Below are 22,929 nucleotides of genomic sequence, written 5' to 3'. Positions count from 1 at the left end.
TTAGGTATATATCTTAAGAAAATAAAGTCAACACAAGACAGACACCTGCATACCAATGTTTACTGTGGTACTATTTACAATAGCCAAGATATGGAATCAGCCTAGGCACCCATCAATAAATGAATGGATAAATAAAATATGATATAGATACACAAAGAAGAATGAAATTCTGTCATTTGCAGGGAAATGGATGGCACTGGAGGACATCATGTTGAGCAAAATAAGTTAGACACAGAAAGACAAGATTGTATGTTTTCTCTTATATGTGTAAACAAACAAAGAGGGTAAAAAGCAGAAGAGGGACTAGCAAGGACTTGAAAGGGAGCTTGAGGGATGGGTAAAATCGATATCAGGAAGAGTGGACATGAGCAATGTACAACATATACATGGATGGAAATGTCATGGTGAAACATCTGTACAATTAATAAGTGTTAATTTTTTAAAAATTAGAGGTAAGAACACCTACTAGCAGACTGAAGAAGCATTATATATATATATATATATATATATATATATATATATATACACACACACACACACACACACATATATATATATATGTAATTAGGATGCCCTGCACTAAAGAGCAACGAAGATGAAGAGAATTTTTCAAGTTAGAAGAAGATTTAAATGATAGAAATTATAGGACTGGTTGACATTTAGAGGTATAGAATGATGGTAGTATCTCCTATACAAAGGGTAGATGGTAGTAGATTGACTAAAATGGAAAACAGGAAGAAAGCAGGTTTAGATAGGAAGAAAATTACTATTATATATGTGAATTTAAGGTATGTGTAGGAATTTGGGTTTGGTACTCAACAGGAAGTTGTAGCCTGGTGCTAGAGACTGGGGAATTATTAGAGAATTAAGTCCAGCTGAAGTTACAGAAAAGATAAAATTTAGAAGGTAAGGGACAGGAAGTAAGGATTATTTCAGGGTGTGAGAGAATGGTGAATGAAAAACAGCCTCAATATAAGTAGAAAAAGGATAACAGGGGAACCAGGAAAGAATTACATCATCAAAACCAAGAAATGAGTGTTCCATCAATGTTTAAACAGTCTGATGAAAATTAATAGCATTTGTCTAAGCATAAACAAAAAGACTTTAACAAGGGAAATCATTTACGTTGTCTAGAAACACCACTCACATGTATCTTCTCTTTTTAAACTATATTTTTATTAAAAAGTAAAGCACTAAAAGAAATGACAGCTACTATTTACAGAATTTAAGCTTTTTGTTGTAGAAAAGTACTATTTTCTATTTTTAGTCACTGTCACTGTTTTTTAAGCATTTAAACTGGCAATTTAAAGTCACAGCAATTTAAAATCACTCAAATTTTCACATTCACTTGTTCATTTAATAATTTATTTATTGAATGCTCATAAGGGATGAAACCAAAGTCTTTTAGGGACTTTTATAAAGCAAGGAATCACTTATCTTCAGTGTATGTATATTAGATCAAATGAACAAATCCCTGCAAACATAAGTATCAAAATTTAAAAAGGAAAAACAGGATCGACAACCACTCTCAGCCAATGGGTTTAAAAACAAAAGTCCACAATCGAAACACTTCAGATTGAACAAAGAAGATCAATACCTACTTGAAATGTCTTAGAAGCAAACAGATTTTAACATTTATAATAGTACTGTGGTACTTTTACAGTGGTATAGAGGTGGGATTGGGGCAGGGTACAGTCAAGGCAGCTCAATAATAATAGTTTGCTCCTAGGCTGGGTATATGGTGCTTCCTTGGTTCAAGCCCCAGCACAGCAAATCATAATAATGATAAATTTTTTTTAAAAAAGCTTATTTATATACTAATTACATAAGATAGATAACAAATGTGGTAAAGATAAATATTAACCTGGGACTTAAGAAGTGAATTTTCCTTAGAATTACAAATGTAATATACATTCTTGATTTCCTATTCTTAATTACTGTGTGGGCTAAGCTACTAAACAGATGCCACATCTATTTCAGAAGATGAAGTCATCATTTTGTAATTTATCTGTAATTTATCATTTTTAAAAATTTAAAATGTCATAATTCATGAAACTAAAATAACATCTTAAATAAACATCATATGAAAATCCTTGCTCATGTTTCTTTCCTTCTCCTCCCCCTGCACCCCCATCAAGACACAACACCAGAAATGGAATAAATAGTTCTAAGGATATCTACATTAATTGGAACAAGGGCCCAATTTTGGAATGATGTCAACAGTTTTATTTTTTGCTTTCTTTTTAAGTGGGTAAGGCACAAAAACATGGACAATAATCAAAAAATTGAGTATTTAGTGAGTATCCACTCTATGACTGGTGTTGAGGTTTTCAAGGAATCAGCAGTCTCCTGGGGAAACAGAGTTGGTCAACAAATATCCACAGATGCACTGACTTGCCTACAAGTACCAGGCTTAGTGTAGGTGATGAATAAGACAAACAGGATTCAAATGTTTGCATAAGTTCCTTATTGTTTTAGAGTTAAGATACTTCAAAATGTTCCAAGTTTCTTTTAGAACAACGTAGAATACATGTAAAACATAAAACCCCTCAGGGAAAAACATACAAGAAACAGGACATGATCTGAAGATGGCATCATATATTTTATTCTTTTCCTAAAATAATCACAAAAAAGTTGTTAAAAATATATACTGTTCCACTGCTTCCAACAGTACTTTGTACAGATCATTTGAGAACATCAAATCTCATTCTCCCTTTTGATGATCTAGAGTTACTAATTACATGTGCTCTGATCCTCTCATAAATTAATTTATGATATGTTTTTCTGTGTGATAAGCTGGAATCTATTTTCTCTTTGATGAGTGAAGAACCCAGTTTAAAAGACTTTATTTGCCTTAATCAAGATAGAAAGAAGATCCCAAATCCATCCAACAACTAATAAGGTAGTTAATGCTGTTCCCCTAGGCATACTTTAGGCAACTGAATTTTGGTTCTAATAAACTACCAACATTCTCCACAAACATGACATGGAAGTGATCACAAAATAAAATCTAAAGATTTTAATGAAAGTAAGAGCTTTCTTGAATTTCAAAATAGAAAATAAGCAATTTAGCACAAAATAAGACCAATGGATTTTTAACACATCCATTACATTCCATACCTGCTGAGAACATTATACATTATGCATTAGGGATATATATAAGATAATACTTATCTTAGAGGAACTGATAGTTTACAGAGGGATATATTTTTAAAAATCTATTATGACATAAGACAAGCATAAAAAGAGAAGTCTGAGTAAGTTGTTATGGGAAAAGGAACAAGGGATACACAAGAGAAAGACTTCCAAGAGAAGGTATCAATTCAAGTAAAGGACCACCAGGAGTTATTAAGTGGGGAAAAAAAAAAAAAGAAGAGAAATGGCAAACATTTAAACATGCTTAAAACTCTCCTATCTTAAAAACAAACAACAAGCTACCCCTATGAATTACACCCATGTATTGCTTCTGTTTTCTCCCTCCCCAATAACTGTTGATAATTCCCTGAGGACTGTTTTCTCACTCCACTATCATCTATTGATTTTAAAACTGCAAACACAATCTCCTTTGTCGGGGGCCATTCTGACACGTGATTGGGTGACTCCCGTTAAGGGCCTGAGGCACTTTGGCTGTGTTGAAGCTTTCCCGACCCTTTCCTGATGAGAGAGCCCATCCGTGTGGGGTGGGTGTGCCTGACCACTGACCCCGGGGACCCAATCACTGACCCTGACCTTGGAGTGCAGCCCCCCCTCAACCTTCATTGGATGGAATTCTCCCCTGAATCTCTTGTTCCCCAAATAAAAGGCTACTCCCAGGCGTGTTCGCTCTCTCTCTCTCCTGCTAGCCCTGAGTAATCTTCGCTGCCCTGCTGGGCGGCTAGAGGTGGGAACCAGAGAGGTGAGCCGTCTCGTACCTAGCAATAGAAATAAGGTAACTGGTTTGTGTGTTTTATTTCGATCTCTTCTAACTAACTTTATGCCTAGAACCTCATTAATGAAACCACTGCGCAGGCCGCGTGGTAGAATTGGCGCCCACGAGGGGGGCATTCTAGATTAGTTAGATTGAGTGGGAGCGCGCGCTAAAAAGATAAGGAAAAAAATAAAGATAAAGGAAGATAAGGAATAAAAATAAAGATAAAGGAAGAGGTGACAATTGGGTCACAAAAGTACCTGGAGATATTGAAGGAAAGAGACGTTAAATTACTTAAAATGGGAAATTCTACTTCTACGGATAAGGAAATGTATCTGACTATTTTAGACAGTATAATTAATCAGAAAGGAAAACAGATAAAGAAAACTCAGTTATTACAATTCTTAAAGATTGTAGGTGAATATTGTCCTTGGTTTTGTGACCAAGAGTCTCCAAATTTACTTACTTGGGAGAAATTAGGAAGAAAGTTACAGAGAGTCTGTCTTTCTACTGAAATACCTGGAGGTATAGAAAATATACAGAAAACTTGGACAGCCCTAAAAGTTTGTCTTTTTGAATATATGGGCCAAAGTTCGTGGCCCCCTGAAGACCTTTTAAAAGGCATTCAACTAGCTGTAAGGTCTATTCAAATGGAAAATCAGCCTGAGGCTAAGTTAATTCCCTTTCCCTTGAGCCGTTTAAAGACAAAAGCACTAGGGGCCAAACCCCATGCGAGGATTCAGATGGCGCGGATCAGCCCGCCTTCTCGCCGCCATCGTTCCCTCCTAGCGGGAGCCCGGGAATTCCAGGAAAAGTCGCACAGTGTGACGTCACTGGCGGCGCCGACCAGGACAGTCCGCGATTTTTACCAGCACAGGGACAGAATCACAGATAGTTTTCTTAGGACCTTCAAAGACAGTTGAATTAGATCCTGAAATGGGGCCAGAACAAATCCCTACTGGGATTTTCGGGCCGCTTCCTGAGAATAATGTAGGTTTAATTTTGGGGCGTGATAGTTTAAAGGGAGCCATTGAGGTAATACCTGGTGTGATAGATTCAGAATTTAAAGGGCAGTTATATGTTACTGTAAAATCCAATTATGCCCTAAGGCTCACCCCAAAGGATATTTTTGCTCAATTAATATTATTGCCTTGTGTCTCAGAAAGGCACCTGCCGGTAGATTCAGTTTCTAAACCGCCAGACAGAGTATACTGGTCCCAGTTAGTAGAGCAAGAACGCCCTTTATTAAAACTTAAATTTAATAATAAAAATTTCCTAGGTATAATAGACACAAAGGCTGATATCTCAGTATTGTCCAGTCGGTTCTGGCCTAGGAACTGGCCTTTGCATGTAGCACCAGCTAACCTAGAAGGAATAGGACAGGTTTCACAGCCTGCTCAAAGTGCCAACTATCTCCGTTGGGAAGATTCTGGTGGGAACAGTGGAATATTTAAGCCTTATGTGTTAGAGTCTTTACCAGCTAACCTATGGGGAAGAGATATTTTAGCCAGAATGGGATTGTTATTAGTTACTCCAAATTCTATAAGGTCAGTTGAGGAAGTTAATCAGAGATATTTTCCTGGAGATGATAAGGAGACCTTTCAGGAAGAATATCTGTTTACAAGCCAGTCTCCACGACAAAGATTAGTAAATACTCCAGACCAAAATTTTTACTAGGGGCCCTAAGTACTTCCCCGATCCCTAAGACAGCTGAAAAAAAATCACGTGGCTCACAGAGGAGCCTATATGGATTTCTCAGTGGCCCATCTCAGGGGAAAAGCTTAAAATAATTCATAGATTAGTTGAGGAACAACTTCAGGCTGGTCATATTGAACCAACACTTAGTCCTTGGAATACCCCTATTTTTGTTATTAAGAAAAAGTCAGGGAATTAGAGATTACTACAGGATTTAAGGGCAATAAATCATGCAATTCAGCCTATGGGATCATTACAGCCAGGACTTCCCTCCCCCACAGGCATTCCTTTAGATTATAGCTTGATGGTAATAGATTTAAAAGACTGTTTTTTTCTCCATAAGGTTACATCCTGAAGATTGTGAAAGATTTGCTTTCACTGTCCCAGCAATTAATTTTAAGGAACCTGTTAAAAGATATTGCTGGAAGGTACTTCCCCAGGGAATGCGTAATAGTCCTACACTGTGCCAAAAATATGTTGATCAGGCGATAGATCCCATAAGAAATAGTTTTCCTGATGCATATATTATTCATTTTATGGATGATATATTATTGGCTCATGCTAATCCAGAAGTACTTTCAGAAATTTTTACTCAGTTAGAGACTTCGCTTACAGCAATGGGTTTGTGTATAGCTCCTCAAAAAATTCAAAAGGTATCTCCTTTTCAATATCTAGGTCAGATAATTCAAGGAAATATAGTCCGTCCTCAAAATCTTCAGATAAGAGTTAAGGAGTTACGTACCCTTAATGATTTTCAAAAACTATTAGGAGATATTAACTGGCTAAGACCATCTTTAAAACTAACTACTTCTGAGTTAAGTCCTTTATTTCAGATATTACAAGGAAATCCTTCTCCAACCTCTCCACGGCAGCTAACTTTGGAGGCCAAGACAGCCTTGAAAAAAGTTGAAATTGCAATTAAAAATGCACAGCTTACTAGAATAGATCCTAAAGAAATAATGTATTTATTAACATTTCCAACTGAGCATACCCCAACAGGAGCCATATGGCAAAGATTAGGAGTTATTGAGTGGATTTATTTATCCCACTCCCCTCAAAAAACATTAATTCCTTTTCATGATTCTATAGCTCAATTAGTAATTAAAGGTAGAACTAGGATTTTACAATTAATTGGATCTGAGCCTGATATCATAATTATTCCATTTTCTGTTCAACAAACTAATTGGCTTTTTCAAACTTCTAGCTCCTGGCAGATAGCTTTTGCAGATTTCCCTGGCCAGATAGATAGCCATTATCCTCGTGATAAGATTGTACAATTTGCATCATTAACGTCACTTATTTTTCCAAAAATTGTACGTTCTCATCCAATAGAGGAAGCTTTATCGGTGTTCACGGATGGTTCCAACTCTGGTAAGACAGGTTTCTTCAGCCGTGTTCACACAGAGGTAATACAAACTTCTTATACTTCTGCCCAAAGGGCAGAGCTTCAAGCTCTGATTTGTGCCTTAGATTATTTTTCAAATGAGCCTATTAATATCTATTATGACAGCTTATATGCAGTCTGAGTTACCAAAAATATTGAAACCTCAGTTATTGGGTTTACTTCATCACAGGAGTTATTTGAATTATTTCATAATTTACAAAAGACAGTGCTAATGCGAAAGTACCCATGTTTCATAGGACACATCCGTGCCCATACTAACCTTCCTGGACCTCTAGTTTCAGGTAATGACAAAATTGATAAGTTAGTAGCCTTTTGTCAACAGATGTCTTCGTATGACTGTGCACTAGCTTCCCATTCCTTACATCATCAAAATGCTTCTAGCTTACATAAAAAATTTAGTATTACCAGAGAACAAGCTCGTCAGATTGTAAGCCAATGCCCTAAGTGTGTTATTCACACTCCATCTCTGCCATCAGGGGTAAATCCCCGTGGATTAAAACCAAATCAAATATGGCAAATGGATGTAACTCATATTCCTCAACTTGGTAAACAATGTTATGTGCATGTCATAGTGGACACTTATTCTAGATTTATTTTTGCTACAGCACATACTAAGGAAAATACTCAACATGTAATTTCTCATTGCTTAGCAGCTTTTTCCGTTTTAGGGTGCCCTATGCAGATTAAAACAGATAATGCTCCAGCTTATGTAAGCTCTTCTTTTCAACAATTTTGCCAAGAGTTTAAAATTAATCATAAAACAGGAATTCCTTATAACCCCCAAGGTCAAGCCATTGTGGAACGAGCTCATTTATCTATTAAGCTTCAATTACAAAAATTAAAAAGGGGGAATAAGATTGTGACTCCCCAAAATAGCCTTAATCATGCCTTATTTGTTTTAAATTTTTTAAACTGTGATGCAGAAGATCATACTGCTGCTGAGAGGCAAATGTCTCCCTCAGTAACAGGCCCCTTAGGCAGAGTTTTGTGGAAAGATTTAGAGACTGGTCAGTGGAAGGGTCCAGACCCGGTAATAATGTGGGGAAAGGGTCATGCCTGTATCTTTCCAGAAAGTGCTTTCCGTCCTATTTGGGTGCCTGAACGTGCTATCAGACATGGAGGAGATAGAACCCAGATTCAAGAGACTGTGGATCGACCCGGAGGAGCCACAACCCAGAAGGAGGAGATATCGGAAAAAGATGAAGAAAGACCAGATTGAACCAGCCGAAAAACTGATTTTGTGGAAAGATGTGAAGAAGCTAACAACCCAAGTTTCCCAAATACTTCGACGCCTAGGAAAGAACAGGACCCCAGTGATGATGGTAGCAACAGTAATTGCCCTACTGGGCTATCAGGAAAAAGGGAATCAAGTAGACACTTATTGGACATATTTCCCAGATCCACCCCTGGTACACCCAGCTGTGTGGACTGGAGAATCTATTCCAGTATTTACTAATGACTCATTCATGATGGGAGGATTTACAGATACTCATATTACTCCCAATCATGTGACTAGATTTAATTATTCTGGCTACAGTGCCCAATTACCTTTATGTTGGTCACATGATAAACATGCTGGCTGTCTGAAAGTATCATTTGAAGAAAAGACAGCGATTGGTAAACCTAGACTGACAAATAATTCTATTTATGGGGACTTAAAACCTAATACTAGATCAGTAATTAAGATGGGACTTTCCCATAACAAGCCAGTCATTTCTGCAAAACCTCCAGCGATACCCCACTGTCCAAATAGTTCTACAATTGAAATTGGCACCTTTCCTAAATGGATGGATTGTGTAAATACCTTTCCTGTACAACATAAGGTGTCTAAAGCTAGTGGGTATATTTTAGACTGGTCTCCAAAAATTGATAAGAGACAATTACGAAGAAATTCTGCTATGACACCTGCAGGATTTGTTAGTAATATTTTGACTTATAGTGAAGGAGGTGTTCAAAAAGATATTTGGCGTTTAATTGCTGCCTCAGAGTATTTACATTTTACAGATAAACCTTTACCAAAATTTGTCGGCAAGAACTGTAAAGAGGGATCTTGCTATGGCTTAAGAGCCTGTGTCCAATCTCCTTATGTTTTAATTATTGGAAATGTAAAAGTTAAATGGATAGATGACAGATATATTGTTACTTGTAATAAGTGCAACCTAACTAATTGTATTTCTAGGTATAATGGAGGAAAAGGAGTGCTGATACTTCATCAGCCCTCTTTCGTTTTATTGCCTGCTAATATTTCAGAGCCATGGTATGCTGATGCTGGTTTACAAGTCTTGCAGCAAATTCATGCCCAGCTAACAAGACCTAAACGTGCTATTGGAGTCGTAATTGTTGGTGTTTTAGCACTGGTCTCTTTTATTGCCTCGACTGTCTCTGCATCTCTGACATTGTCTCAGAATATTCAACATGTAAAAATTCTTAATAATTTAGCTCAAAATACTTCCAAGGCTCTACGTAATCAAGTAAATATTGATGAAAGGATTGAGACTAAATTAAACGCCTTAGAGGCGACTGTTATAAACATTGGTAATGAACTTTCAGCCTTAAAATTTAAGGAAAGGCTTAGATGCCATGCTAATTATAAGTATGTATGTGTTACAGCTGCCAAGTACAATGCTTCTCTCTGAGATTGGGAGAAGGTTAAAAACCATTTATTAGGTATTTGGCAAAATAGTAATAATAGCTTGGATATTCTGGAACTTCATCACCATATCCAAGACATTCAAAATAATAGAGCTGATTTTTCAGATCCTTCTTCTTTGGCTAACCAAATATTGAAGGAGTTAAATGGATTTAACCCTGGAAATATTCTTAAACACTCCGCTTGGTACATTATTGGATTATTCTCTTTGCTGTTAATTCTCTTTTGTATTGTAACCATAGGATGGCGATTCTTCCAATCAAGAATCCAGGAACTCCAGAGAGTGAACCGCCGCCTCATTGTTAAGAAAAGAAAGGGGGGATATGTCGGGGGCCATTCTGACACGTGATTGGGTGACTCCCGTTAAGGGCCTGAGGCGCTTTGGCTGTGTCGAAGCTTTCCCGACCCTTTCCTGATGAGAGAGCCCATCCGTGTGGGGTGTGCCTGACCACTGACCCCGGGGACCCAATCACTGACCCTGACCTTGGAGTGCAGTCCCCCCTCAACCTTCATTGGATGGAATTCTCCCCTGAATCTCTTGTTCCCCAAATAAAAGGCTACTCCCAGGCGTGTTCACTCTCTTTCTCTCCTGCTAGCCCTGAGTAATCCTCGCTGCCCTGCTGGGCGGCTAGAGGTGGGAACCAGAGAGGTGAGCCGTCTCGGACCTAGCAATAGAAATAAGGTAACTGGTTTGTGTGTTTTATTTCGATCTCTTCTAACTAACTTTATGCCTAGAACCTCATTAATGAAACCACTGTGCAGGCCGCGTGGTAGACTCCTTACTGCTATTCCTTATTATAGAACTATTTCTTTGTCTATGGCCAGGAGTTCTCAATAGAATTAATAAATAATTGATCTTTTTTTTTTTTTTTTTTTTTTTTTTTGGTACCAGGAACTGAACCCAGGGACACTGAGCCACTGAGTCACATCCCCAACCCTTTTTATTTTTTGAGACAGGGTCTTGCCAAGTTGCTTAGGGCTTTGCTAAGTTGCTGAAGATGGCTTTGAACTTGGGATCCTCCTGCCTCAGCCTCCCAAGTCACTGAGATTTTTGACTTTTTAGGGATCAAGACTGTTTTGGAAATCTGTTAAGAGCTATAGAACTATTTTAGAAAAAAAATGTACATTTACATACAAAAATTTTCTACATTTTAGAAGATTCATGGATTCCATGAAGTCCACTAATGAACTCTAGAACCACAGATTAAAAAACCTTGGTCTGAAGAAACTGTCAAAGACTGCCAAGGTCAAATCAATAGAACCTAAGCCAAATTTAAGTATCTTAAGTTATTATTCACAGTGAGACCGAAAGACATCAAATATTTTAAAATCCATGAATTTACAATTGTACTGAAAAATAAAAATGCAAACAACTTTGGAAAATACTAAAAATAAAAGTAATCTTTCTGCAAACTGGTAAACAAAAAAAGTCTTTCCTATATTAACTTTACCAATGGGTAAGTAATAGGAAAAACTTCTTTCTTTTTATAATAATTTTTCCTGGCATGGTGGCATACACTTGTAACCCCAGTGACTCTGGAGGTTGAGGCAGGAGGGTCACAAGTTCAAAATCAGCCTCAGCAACTTAGTGAGACCTTAAGCAACTCTGAAGGCTGAGGCAGGAGGATCACAAGAGACCTTGTTTCAAAATAAAAAATAAAAATGGCTGGGATATGGCTCAGTGGTAAAGCGCCTCTGGGTTTAATAAAAAAAAAATGTACACCAAACAAAAAAAGTAATTAAGGAATAAATCAAGACAATCAACAATACTCTTGAATGTCACCTACAGAAAGGCAAATTGATATTATTCTCCTGATTAACGTTTCTAACACTGTCCATGAAGTATCTCTGAACAAAGAAAAAGAAAAAAGAAACTGAATCCACATTTCTAAATCTATCTTCCACTTTGTAGGAAACACACAGGGACAGAACATATTGCTAAACAAGAATGCAATTAGCAAAATTTAAATTATGGAAAACTCTAAGTACAAAAGACTAAAAATTTTCAACAAATGTTAGAGGGAAAGGGAAGAAATATTACAGCCAAATCCAATGTGTCAACCTTGTTTGGATCCTAAGTCAAACAAACCAACTGTAAGAAATCAATTATAAGAACCAACTATGGAAACCTAAATACTGACTAGATATTTAATGATATTAAGACATAACTCCATTTTAAAATTTGTTCATAGCAGTATGGTTATGTTTATTAAAGAATTATTATATTTTAGAGATACATAATGAAGACTATATGGATAAAAAATGAGGTTTGGGATTTGCTTCAAAATAAGAATAGGAGAGGGGAAGGACTAGTTGAGGATATAAATAAAAACAAGGTTGGCCATGAATTGATAATTGGTAGGTACACAAGACCATCAAACTCTGCTTTTTACCATTATGTATGTTTGAGATATTCTAAAATAGTCATTTATTTTTAAAGCCCTGGTATGTAACAAAGCAAAACTGAGACATTTTCTCTCTTAAAATGAATGGCAAATAATAAAAGCAAAGTCCTATCTCCTTTTTTTTTTTTTTTTTTTTTTTTTTTTTGGCCTTGCTTATGGGATCTTGTAAGAATAATCTCCAGGAAGATGCTCCAGAAAATCCTGGAATCACTATCCTATAAAGCATAGTTAGAACAAATTTGTGAAGCTCCTTAATAACAGCAAGATGGGAAAAAACAGTAACATGATCTAAGTAATTGACTCTTCCTTAAAAAGAGAATGTTTTTAAGCTTTAAACTCAAGAGGTTGAAAATGAAGGAAGAATTTTAGCCAAAGACATACAATTGTTATGTTCTGAGTGGATCTTCTAAAATGGCTTTTTTAAAAAAATAAAATAAAACCAGGGATTGAACACAGGAGCACTTAGCTACTGAGCCACATCCCCAGCCCTTTTTATTTTGAGACAGGATCTTTCTAAGTTGCTTGCAGCCTCACTAAGTTGATGAGGCTTTGAATTGGTGATCCTCCTGCCTCAGCCTCCTGAGCCACTGGGATTACAGTAGTGTGCCAGCTCCCTAAACCTAAAATGGCCTCAGAGTTAAGTTCTTATCTCAACTCTCCATTCTACTGAACTAAACTGTGATGGCTGGAACTCTAGGAAGATGAAAACCAAACTATAAGAAATTTGGTGCTGTGAAGTAGAAGAATAGACCTGCCTACTTTCTTTTTACATGAAAGAGAAATTAGCTTCAATCTTATTTAAGCTTAAAAATAATATTTAAGCTTAAAACTGTGTTGGTTTTCGTTTCCTCATTGCAATATATAGCCAAACCTGATCCTCTGTAATAAAATGTCTTTCCCCTTGAACATACAGAACTAAACATGAATACGTGAAGAAAGTGATCTATCATAAGTTATTTCGAGACTTATCCTTTGGAGGCCAGTAATGTGATGGGTATTATGATAAATAAGATTCCCAGATGTAAAAAAAGATCAAAGAAAACAAATGCTTGCTTTTAATATATTTAGTCTGAACTTCTGATGAGACAATTGGTGGAAGAAGGTCTTTTGACTTGAAACTAGTGCTTAAAAGGTGTCCAGATAAATTTCTGCTTCAACTACTTTCAAATAAGACCACCAGAAGCATTTACCAGCCTAGTACATGTAAACAGTAAAATTTTTCCTTCTTTTCCTTTTCTAATAACAACCAATAACTAAAGTTATAGAAATATATACATTTCTAAAACAAAAACAGACATTATCCCCATTACCAAACACACGTATGTGTACATGTACATGCACACATTTGCACACACACTAAAGATTACCAACTGTTATTAACTATTAGGTCAATATTAGAGGGCAAACTGAAAAATTTACATTAACAACTCTATCTTCTTTATCTATTACTCTTCACATCCCACAAAAGCTGTCTGAGGAAAACTCAAGTTACTGAATATAATTAAACAACCTTCTATCTCTTTGAGCTTCCTAGTAGTTAAGGTAAGGTCTCTTTCTAGTCAATGTTCAATGTGCTTAAAAAAATAAAGAAAGAAAGAATGCTTTTTTATTTTTATGTTTTTTGGTCCAGCCCTAAATTCTAAGAACAATTCATCACTACAATGACAGTGAGCAACATATTAAACAGATTAATTTCCTTGATGTATTTTAGAACACGATTTTAGGATGTTTCTACTAAATTAAATTCTATAGTTTCAATTAAATCCCCTTTCACTATTAGCTTCGCCTTCTGTTGAAAACTATTACCAACAGTTTCCTGTGACAATGATACAACAATGACAATTCTTAGACACTCAAACAACAGGTCCTCTACTCTTAATTGAAATATTTTTCTCTTTAGATTAAATATTAATTATGAAAATTAAAAATCCTATGTCAAGTCTCTTCCCTTTTAGTTTTTCAGGTTTACATAATAACTATACTTATAAACAAAAAATATTTAAAATAAAATGTATAAATATTTGAAGATGTAAAACAAAGTAACTTTTTATACTTCAAAATGTAATGAGTGGTATAATTACAATAGCCAATTAGGAGTAAACTGGCACGACTCCAAGACAATTGTTTCCCTAAACTAAGAGAAACTAACCAAAGTGACACAAGAGGGGGGAAAAGAAACCCTAAAGAATTTAAAACTGATTTGGCAAAGAGATTAATTACATTGAGGTTATTTGATGGGTTTAGATTTTAAAGTCTATAAACATAAATGATTAAATTCATAGGCACAGCCAAATCCAAAAAAGTAATATGAAAAAACATCCGAATGTTAGAGGAAGGAAGAAATGGGGAGTGATTGCTTATTGGGCCTTGCATATGCTGGGCAAGCACTCTACCACTGAGTTACATCCCCAGCTCCTGTATGCATCTTTAATTTTAAAAAATTAATTAAAAATTCACAGTGCTGGTATAAATAAAATATTATGCTTGCTTATTGTTATAGCTTAGATCTGGAAGGATTGGTTCCCAGTGCAGCAATGTTCAGATGTGGGGCTTTTGGGGATTGGGCCATGAGTGATCTGATTTCATTAGGGGATTAATCTATTGATGGACTAACCATTTGATGACATCAGTGGGAGATGTAGAAACTTTAGGAGGTAGGGCCTAGTTGGAAGAAGGTATTTTTTGTTTCTCTCTTTCTCTGCTTTTCAGCTGTTATAAGGTAAACAGTTTGCTCTGCCATGTACTCTGACATGACATTCTGCCTCATCACAGGCCCAAAGAAATGGAGCTGATTGATGGTAGACTGAAACCATGAGAATATATCATTCTTTAAGTTTTATTTTTTTTCACATCAAAATTTTATTTGAAAAATTCATGCATTTTCTGCTAATTTTTGTAAGCATTTAAAAATATTTTCCCTTCCTATATTATTTTGTTTTTTGTTCTGTTAATTTGTTGTTTCAAACATTATTTTTAAAATTTTTTCTTTTGGAAAATTGAATAGTATTTTTGACACATGTTCCTTATAATGTTCTTTCACTTTCTTCATTTATTAGTACTTTTTATTGACAACCCTGTCAGGAAAGTAATCTACTATACCTGCTTTTCTGCAAATGCTCTACAATTCACGTTTTGATTCCATGTAGTTAATCCTCAAGTTAGTAGTACAGGTGACAAAATAATCACTGGCATATTTTATCTGGAGACCTCTAACTCTCCAAGCATGTCAGAAAATAGAACCAAACATATAACTTCCCTGAAAGATGATCTCAAAGACAGAATTGGTCCACTTCTATTTTTAGCCCACATATTGCCTTTTTTGAGACAGGGGCTTGCTTTGTTGCCCACTCTGGTCTCCAATTCACAATCTTTAAGCCTCAGACTTCCGGGTAGCTGGTAATCACAGGCATGTGCCATCATACCCAGATTCCACATACACCTCTAAAATGTAAATTTTCACCTTATAAAGAGCTGGTCATCTGAATGACCTCCTCTTGTTTCTGGGAAGTCTGTGACTACACTATGGTCTTTAAGTTTTAAAAACTAGGAGAAAAAGACATAGCTTCTGCTTAGTTATCTTTTCATGAAAGATCCCAAAAATTGCTTGTGAAATCCACATGCTATGAGACTGCCATGCTGGAGCAATTTCTGGCTTACAGAAAGAGTCATTCATCACTCATGTGAGAACACCATTATGGATGTCCAGCCCACATAGTCTTCAGGTTATTGTAGCTCCACCAGATAACTGTAACTGTACTACAGAAGACATTCCAGTAGAGTCCTGCCCAAATTCCTGAAGCACAAAATCCAAGAGGACAATAGATTGCTGTTTCAGACTGCTAAAGGGGGATCATTTGGTTATCAATACAGCAATTTGAAATCTGCATTTTAATAATAATAGTATTTATAATGATACTATTTTTTGGTTTTTAAAATATGTTTTATTAATTAATTTATTTTAATTGGGTATATATGACAGCAGAATGCATTTTGATTCATTGTATACAATTGCAGCACAACTTTACATTTCTCTGTTGTACATGATATAGCATCACACCATATGTGCAGTCATACATGCACCTAGGGTAATGATGCCCATCTCATTCCACTATCTTTCCTACCCCCATACCCCCTTCCCTCCCTTCCCTCCCCTTTCCCCAATCAATGTTCCTCCATTTTTCCCATGCCCTGCCTGACATTCAGCATCCACTTATCAGAGAGAACATTTAGCCTTTGTTTTGGGGGGATTGGTTTACTTTGCTTAGCATAATATTCTCCAACTCCATCCATTTACCTGCAAATGCCATAATTTTCTTTTAATGCTGAATAATATTCCATTGTGTATATATAACACAGTTTCTTTATCCATTCAACTATTGAAGGGCACCTAGGTTGCTTCTACAGTTTAGCTATTGTGAATTGAGCTGCTATAAACATTGATGTGGCTGCGTTACTATAATTGCTGATTTTAAGTCCTTTGGGTATAGACTGAGGAGTGGGATAGCTGGGTCAAATGGTGGTTCCATTCCAAATTTTCTAAGGAATCTCCATACTGCTTTCCAGATTAGTTACACTAATTTGCAGTCCCACCAACAATGTATGAGTGTGCCTTTTTCCCCACATCCTCATAAACACATTATTGGGTCAATCATATGCCTCTAGAAATTTGTCGGTATCTTCTAGGTTTTCTATTTTATTGAAATATAAATTTTCAAAAACAGATTCTAATTATCTTCTGTATTTCAATAGTGTATGTCATATTTCCTTTTTCATCACAAATTTTGGTAATTTGAGTTTTCTCCCTCCTTCTTGTTGGGGTGTCTAATGGCTTGTCAATTTTATTTATTTTCAAAGAACCAGCTTTTTGTTTTGTCAATTTTTTGAATTGTTTCTTTTGTTTCAATTTCATTGATTTCTGCCCTGATTTTAATTATTTCTTGTCTTCTACTACTTTTGGTGTTGGTTTATTTTTCTTTTTCTAGGGCTTTGAGCTATAATGTCTGGTCGTTTACTTGTTGACTTTTTCTTCTTTTAATGAATGAACTCCATGCAATGAACTTTTCTCTAAGCACTGCTTTCATGATGTCCCAGAGATTTTTGGTAAGTTGTATTGAAGTTCTCATTTGCCTCTAAGAATTTTTTTGTCTCCTCCCTGATGTCTTCTGTTATCCACATGTCATTCAATAGCATATTGTTTAGTCTCCAGGTGTTGAAGTAGCTTCTCTTTTTAATTTTATCATTGATTTCTAATTTCATTCCATATGGTCAGACAGAATGCAGGATAGTATCTCTACTTTTTTGTATTTGCTAAGACTTGCTTTGTGGCAATCATATCAAATGATCTATTTTGGAGAAGGATCCATGTGCTGCCGTGAAAAAAGTGTATTCACTTGTTGATAAAGTATTCTATATATGTCTGTTAAGTCCAAATTATTGGCTGTATTACTGAGCTCTATAGTTTCTTTCTTTCTTTTTTTTTTTTTTTGAAAGATCTATCCAGTGGTGGGAGAAGTATGTTAAAGTCAACATTAGTGTTGTAGTCTATTTGATTCTTAAAGTTGAGAGGGTTTGTTTGATATACATAGATACCCCATTGTTTGGGGTATAGATATTTACAATTGTTATGTCTTATTGATGTATGATTCCCTTGAGTAGTATGAAATGTCCTTCTTTATCCCTTTTCACTAACTTTGGTTTGAAATCCACTTTATTTGATATGAGGATGGAAACCCCTGCTTGTTTACATGGTCCATGTGAGCGATACATTTTCTCCCATCCTTTCATCTTCAGTCTGTGAATGTCTTTTCCTGGGAGGTGAGTCTCTTGAAGGCAGCATATTGTTGGGTCTTCTTAAAAATCCAATCTGTCTTTAATTGATGAGTTTAGGCCATTCACATTCAGGGTTATAACTGAAATACGTTTTATATTCCCAGTCATTTTGGTTATTTTTGGTTCTTAAATTGACTTGGTTTCTCTTTGATTTGCCTTTCCTTTAGTGTAGTTCTTAGCTTTATAGATTTTCACTGTTGCTTTTCATTTCCTCCTCGTGGAATATTTTGCCAAGAATGTTCTATTATACAGGCTTTTTTTGCTGAAAATTCTTTTAATTTTTGTTTATCATGAAAAGTTTTTATTTTGTCATCAAATCTGAAGCTTAATTTTGCTAAATATAAGATTCTTGGTTGGCATCCATTTTCTTTCAGAGCTTGGTATATGTTGTTCCAGGATCTCCTCCTGGCTTGAGGGTCTGGGTTGAAAAATGTGCTGATAGGCGAATTGGTCTCCCCCTATATGTGATTTGATTCCTCTTGTGGCATTTAAGATTCTATCCCTATTCTGTATGCTAGGCATTTCCAATGTGCCTTGGTGTAGATCTGTTGTAATTTTGTACATCCGGTGTCCTGTATGCCTCTTGTATTTGATTTTCCAATTCATTCTTCATATTTGGGAAATTTTCTTATATTAACTCAATGAAGAGATTATGCATTCCTTTGGTTTGAATCTCTGTGCCTTCCTCTATCCCAATAACTCTTAGATTTGGTCTTTTGATGCTACCCCATAATTCTTGGATGTTCTGTTCATGGTTTCTTACCATCTTCACTGAGTTGTCAACTTTATTTTCCAGATTGTATACTCTGTCTTTATTATCTGACATTCTGTCTTCCAAGTGATCCACTCTTTTGGTGATGCTTTCTATTGAGTTTTTTATTTGGTTTATTATTTCCTTCATCGTGAGGATTTCCAATTTTTTTTTCCAAAATCTCTCTTTTTTGAAGTAACCTTTTGCTACCTGTATTTGCTCCCTTATCTCTTTGTTGAAGTGATCAATTTTTGCCTGTATTTGCTCATTTAGGTCATTCTTTAATTCACAGGTCATTTTAATTATGTATATTCTGAACTCCTTCTTTGCCATTTCATCAACTGTGCTGTCATGGATTCTATTATTGTAGGATCCTGGTTTGTTTGGGGCACAAAATTCCCTGATTATTTTCATGTTGTCTATGTGTCTTCCTTTCTTGCAGTGCAGATCTGAGGTATTACAGTTTCTACACTATAATCTTGTAGTATCCGTGCAGATTATCTGTACCTCACCTTGGTGTTGGGCTTCCAGACCCTGCCAGTGTCCCGCAATGGATGCTACTGTGACTAAAGGTGGTGGCAGCAATTGCAGAGGTAACTTGAGATAGCAGTGGGGGTGCCCCAAGATGAATGCAACCACTTTCAGCAATGGGGCTGAAAGGGTGGGCCTAACAATGGCTTTGGCCGCCTGTTTGGAGATGCAGCTGCCTCCAGGACCTGTCTATTGTCACAAGGTTGACGAAACTGCATGGGAAGAGTTATGGCAATGGCTGCAATGTTCCAAGATGGAGGTGGGTTAGGCCTAGTCTCTGGCATAGGCCTGCCAATCAGTGGTGAGGACCCAGACCTACCCTGGGTCTGGGCTCCTGCACAGGTAGGCAGAAGCAGGCCTATGCCTGGGCCTGTATCCAGCATAGGTCAGCAGGTCAGTGGAGGCAGACCTGGGCCAGACCTGGGCCTGGGCTCCCACATGGTGGCAGGGGTGGTCCTGGGACCCTTTTAAGTTTTTTATGTCAGCTATTTTGGTCACAGCAACAAAAAGTTGACTAAGACACTTTTTGAGGACATTTTCTCTTTACAGAATATTATAATTTACATGAAATATCATAATTTGTCTATATTTAAAATAAGATCACTTGATGTCCTTAGGTAAGTGATTTTTATCGAATGATCAAATTGATGTACAAAGAATGTCTTCTCCAGGAAGAATGCCTTTATACACCCACAGATGTTCCTTCTACTATAACTTATAATAGCAGAACAAAAGACAATTACTACTCCAACACAGAAGAATATTAATTATCTGAGAGAATATTTTAAATGTCTTCAAGTGAAAACTATGAAGACTATTAAGTAATAATTAAAATGTTGCTAATATAATATTAATGCAATTAATATAATAATGTTATTACATTAGCACTAGCTTAAAATGACAGGACCTCACATTTTTTATAGCTTTATAATTACTATATATGAACTATGGATTTACATAGATAAGGTGGAGGCATTAAAAGTGGCAGATTGCTCTTTTTTTCAAATTTGGTTTTGTACTGTCAATTCCATTTTTTTTTAAATGTTTTCTGAATACTTTTCCCATTCTTTACCTCTTTTTTTTTTTAAACTTTTTTTTTAATATTTATTTATTTATTAGTTATTGGTGGACACAACATCTTTGTATGTGGTGCTGAGGATCGAACCCGGGCCGCACGCATGCCAGGCAAGCGCGCTACCGCTTGAGCCACATCCCCAGCCCCATTCTTTACCTCTTATTGACTACAATACTGCAAACAAACTCAAATGAAATAACTACCTTTATTTCACTGTCATCTTCTTACATATGATAATCATTTACTACTAATAAAAAATGTTTTTTCACAAAAATTTCCAGCAGATTGAATGCTCTAATTGATCCATCAATCTCCAGAATAATCATAATACAATATATAGTACATAATAAAAGAATTTGAATTATAAAGACATACCTTTGTGTAAAGGTTGTGGCATCATTAAGATTTGGATAAGCAAAAGGGATGTTACATCATGATAAAGAATTGGAACCTCAGGCTGTTGTTCTTCATTTCCCAACCTAAAAGAAAAATGAATAATCACTTTAAATAGTATTGTACGTCTTTTCTAATTCATTGTATATTCTATATGTCTATGAAACAGAAATAAAATCTTTATAAACAAGTGAGAAATCTCAAAAGAATCTTTTGCCTAAAATTTTTTTAGACCCATAATTTCCTTTTCCTAATTTGAAAAAATTGTATAGATACTTTAGTAAATCTTACCAAAGTAAACAACTGGGATACATTAACTTAATTATGAGTCTTTCTAACCTCTTAAAATTATAGAAATTAAGTGAAGCATTAAATGAAATATAAGAGAATTAGAACAGAGAATTGTTTTAGGACAAATGGGGTAGCTCATAGGACAATCACCGTGGAAGCAGTGATTTGAAACAAATTATGGCCTCTGACTCTCTCATGGCTATATTTGCGCTGGGAGCTGCCTGTACAAAAATGCAGGTCATTATGGCCCAGTTGCTATAGTGATGAGGAGGGTAATGTGGGGGTGCCACGTGCAAAGGCACAGAGCAGTTATCAGTTTGGGTCTTGAGTTCAGACACCAACTCACTGGGATAGTGAATTTTGAGCAAAACAAGATGACCCCAATGTCTTGCCAGTCCTATATCCTTTAGATTGCCTGCTTTGCTGAAACTTTCCCAATTAAACTTTTAATGATAAAACCTATATAATAAATGTGCTGAGCTAGCTCTGGTGTCAGTCTTCCCCCATCAGGGGTTGGCCCCACCTTTTACTCTCTATGTGTGTCTGTTTGTATTTTCCTCATCCTCATCATCCCTCCTCATGTATCTTCTGAATTAATAGCCATGGCTGAGAAATGAGAGGGACATGCAAATGATTATCACAAAGCACTAAAAGAATAAATGCTCTCATTCTAGAATGAGACAGGGACAATTCACAAGTTAAGTCATATTGAAAAAGCTTGGTTAATATCTCTTAGTAAAAAGCTGTTTCAACATTATGACTACCATAAAATTTAAATAGAATTTTTAACATTTGCAAAGTTTCAGAAAAGATAATAACCAAAGTAAAACTTAAAATATTCTATAAAAGTCAGTGTAGTAAAACTTACAAATGTGTAGTACTATGAAAGACATAGAATCTATTATAAAGTAGAGCTTATTCCAAAAGAACTTTTAAAATACCTTTAGAATGTTACCTTTTTATTTTAATTATTTAGTTTCAGTTTTTGTGATACTGAAGATTGAACCCAGGGCTTCACATCTATGAGGCAAGCATTCTAACACTGATCTACACCCGCAGCCCTAGAAGGTTAAATTTTTTTATTATAGGTTTAATTTTTAATGTCAGAGAAAAAAAACGTAAATAGGAACCTAGAGAATTGGCTAAGTTCTCAAACTACACTTCTGACTAGACATGGAATAAGCAAAAATTAAGCTTCTTCATTCAATAAATATTTACTGATTACTTATTATGAACCAGGTACGTATACATTGGTAGATTAATCAGTTCCTGCTGCTGTGAGGCTTTAAACTGCCAGAGGAAAACAGCTCTTTGAATTTCTTCATTGTCTACAAATCTCTTTATTATTTTTTGTTTAGTATTGGCAATTACATCCAGGGGAGCTTTACCACTGAGCTATATTCCTACCCCTTTTTGTTTTTTATTTTGAGTTGCTGAGGCTGACCCAAATTTGTGATCCTCTTGACTCAGTCTCCCAAGACACTGGGATTATGGGCATGTGCCAATGCACCCAACTTATAAATGTCTCTTAATATGCTATAATTGTCTCCTTCTTTAAGACAACAAAACCTACTATTATCCTGTCTCTCAAGCCTCTCTAGCCTCTCAATCTTCAAGACCAAAGTTCTTCAAAATTGAAAGAAGAAAGAAGGATAATATTGGAGGGGTTCCCATTTCTACAATTTTAGTAGCCCATAGAACTAGTTTTCCATATGATCAAAAATGATCTCCTAGTTATAAAATTTAGTCAATATTTTAAATCTTTATCTTATTGATCTATGACTTGACTTTAGATACAAATGAATACTCTTGGCTTTTGTTACATACTGCTGTAGGTTCTCTTTTACATGTCAAATTTCTCCACGCCAGTCTTCACAGGTTCCTCTTCTTTCTCTAACCAACCTAGAGCCTTCCCCATGGTTCTAATTCTCCCTTCTTTTCACACCAAAGGCTCTTCTTGAAAGACCTAATAGCCTAACCCATGATCTCAGTCATCA

The 22,929-nt window shown here is 35.9% G+C and overlaps 1 protein-coding gene across 5 annotated transcripts in view; it reads right to left on the bottom strand.

The window, feature by feature from the left end:
• UBR3 (ubiquitin protein ligase E3 component n-recognin 3) overlaps window positions 1-22,929 on the bottom strand; it is a 225,100-nt gene that overhangs the window by 29,968 nt on the left and 172,203 nt on the right. For all 5 annotated transcript variants that reach the window (XM_081261280.1, XM_081261279.1, XM_081261282.1 and 2 more), the window contains one exon: window positions 20,624-20,727. In XM_081261280.1, the coding sequence (XP_081117406.1) occupies window positions 20,624-20,727 (104 nt within the window). The remainder of the gene's footprint in view (window positions 1-20,623; window positions 20,728-22,929) is intronic.

Source organism: Spermophilus citellus (assembly GCF_964194105.1).
Source record: "Spermophilus citellus genome assembly, chromosome: 11".
NCBI lineage: Eukaryota > Metazoa > Chordata > Mammalia > Rodentia > Sciuridae > Spermophilus > Spermophilus citellus.
This window is presented reverse-complemented; position numbering and strand designations above follow the sequence as displayed.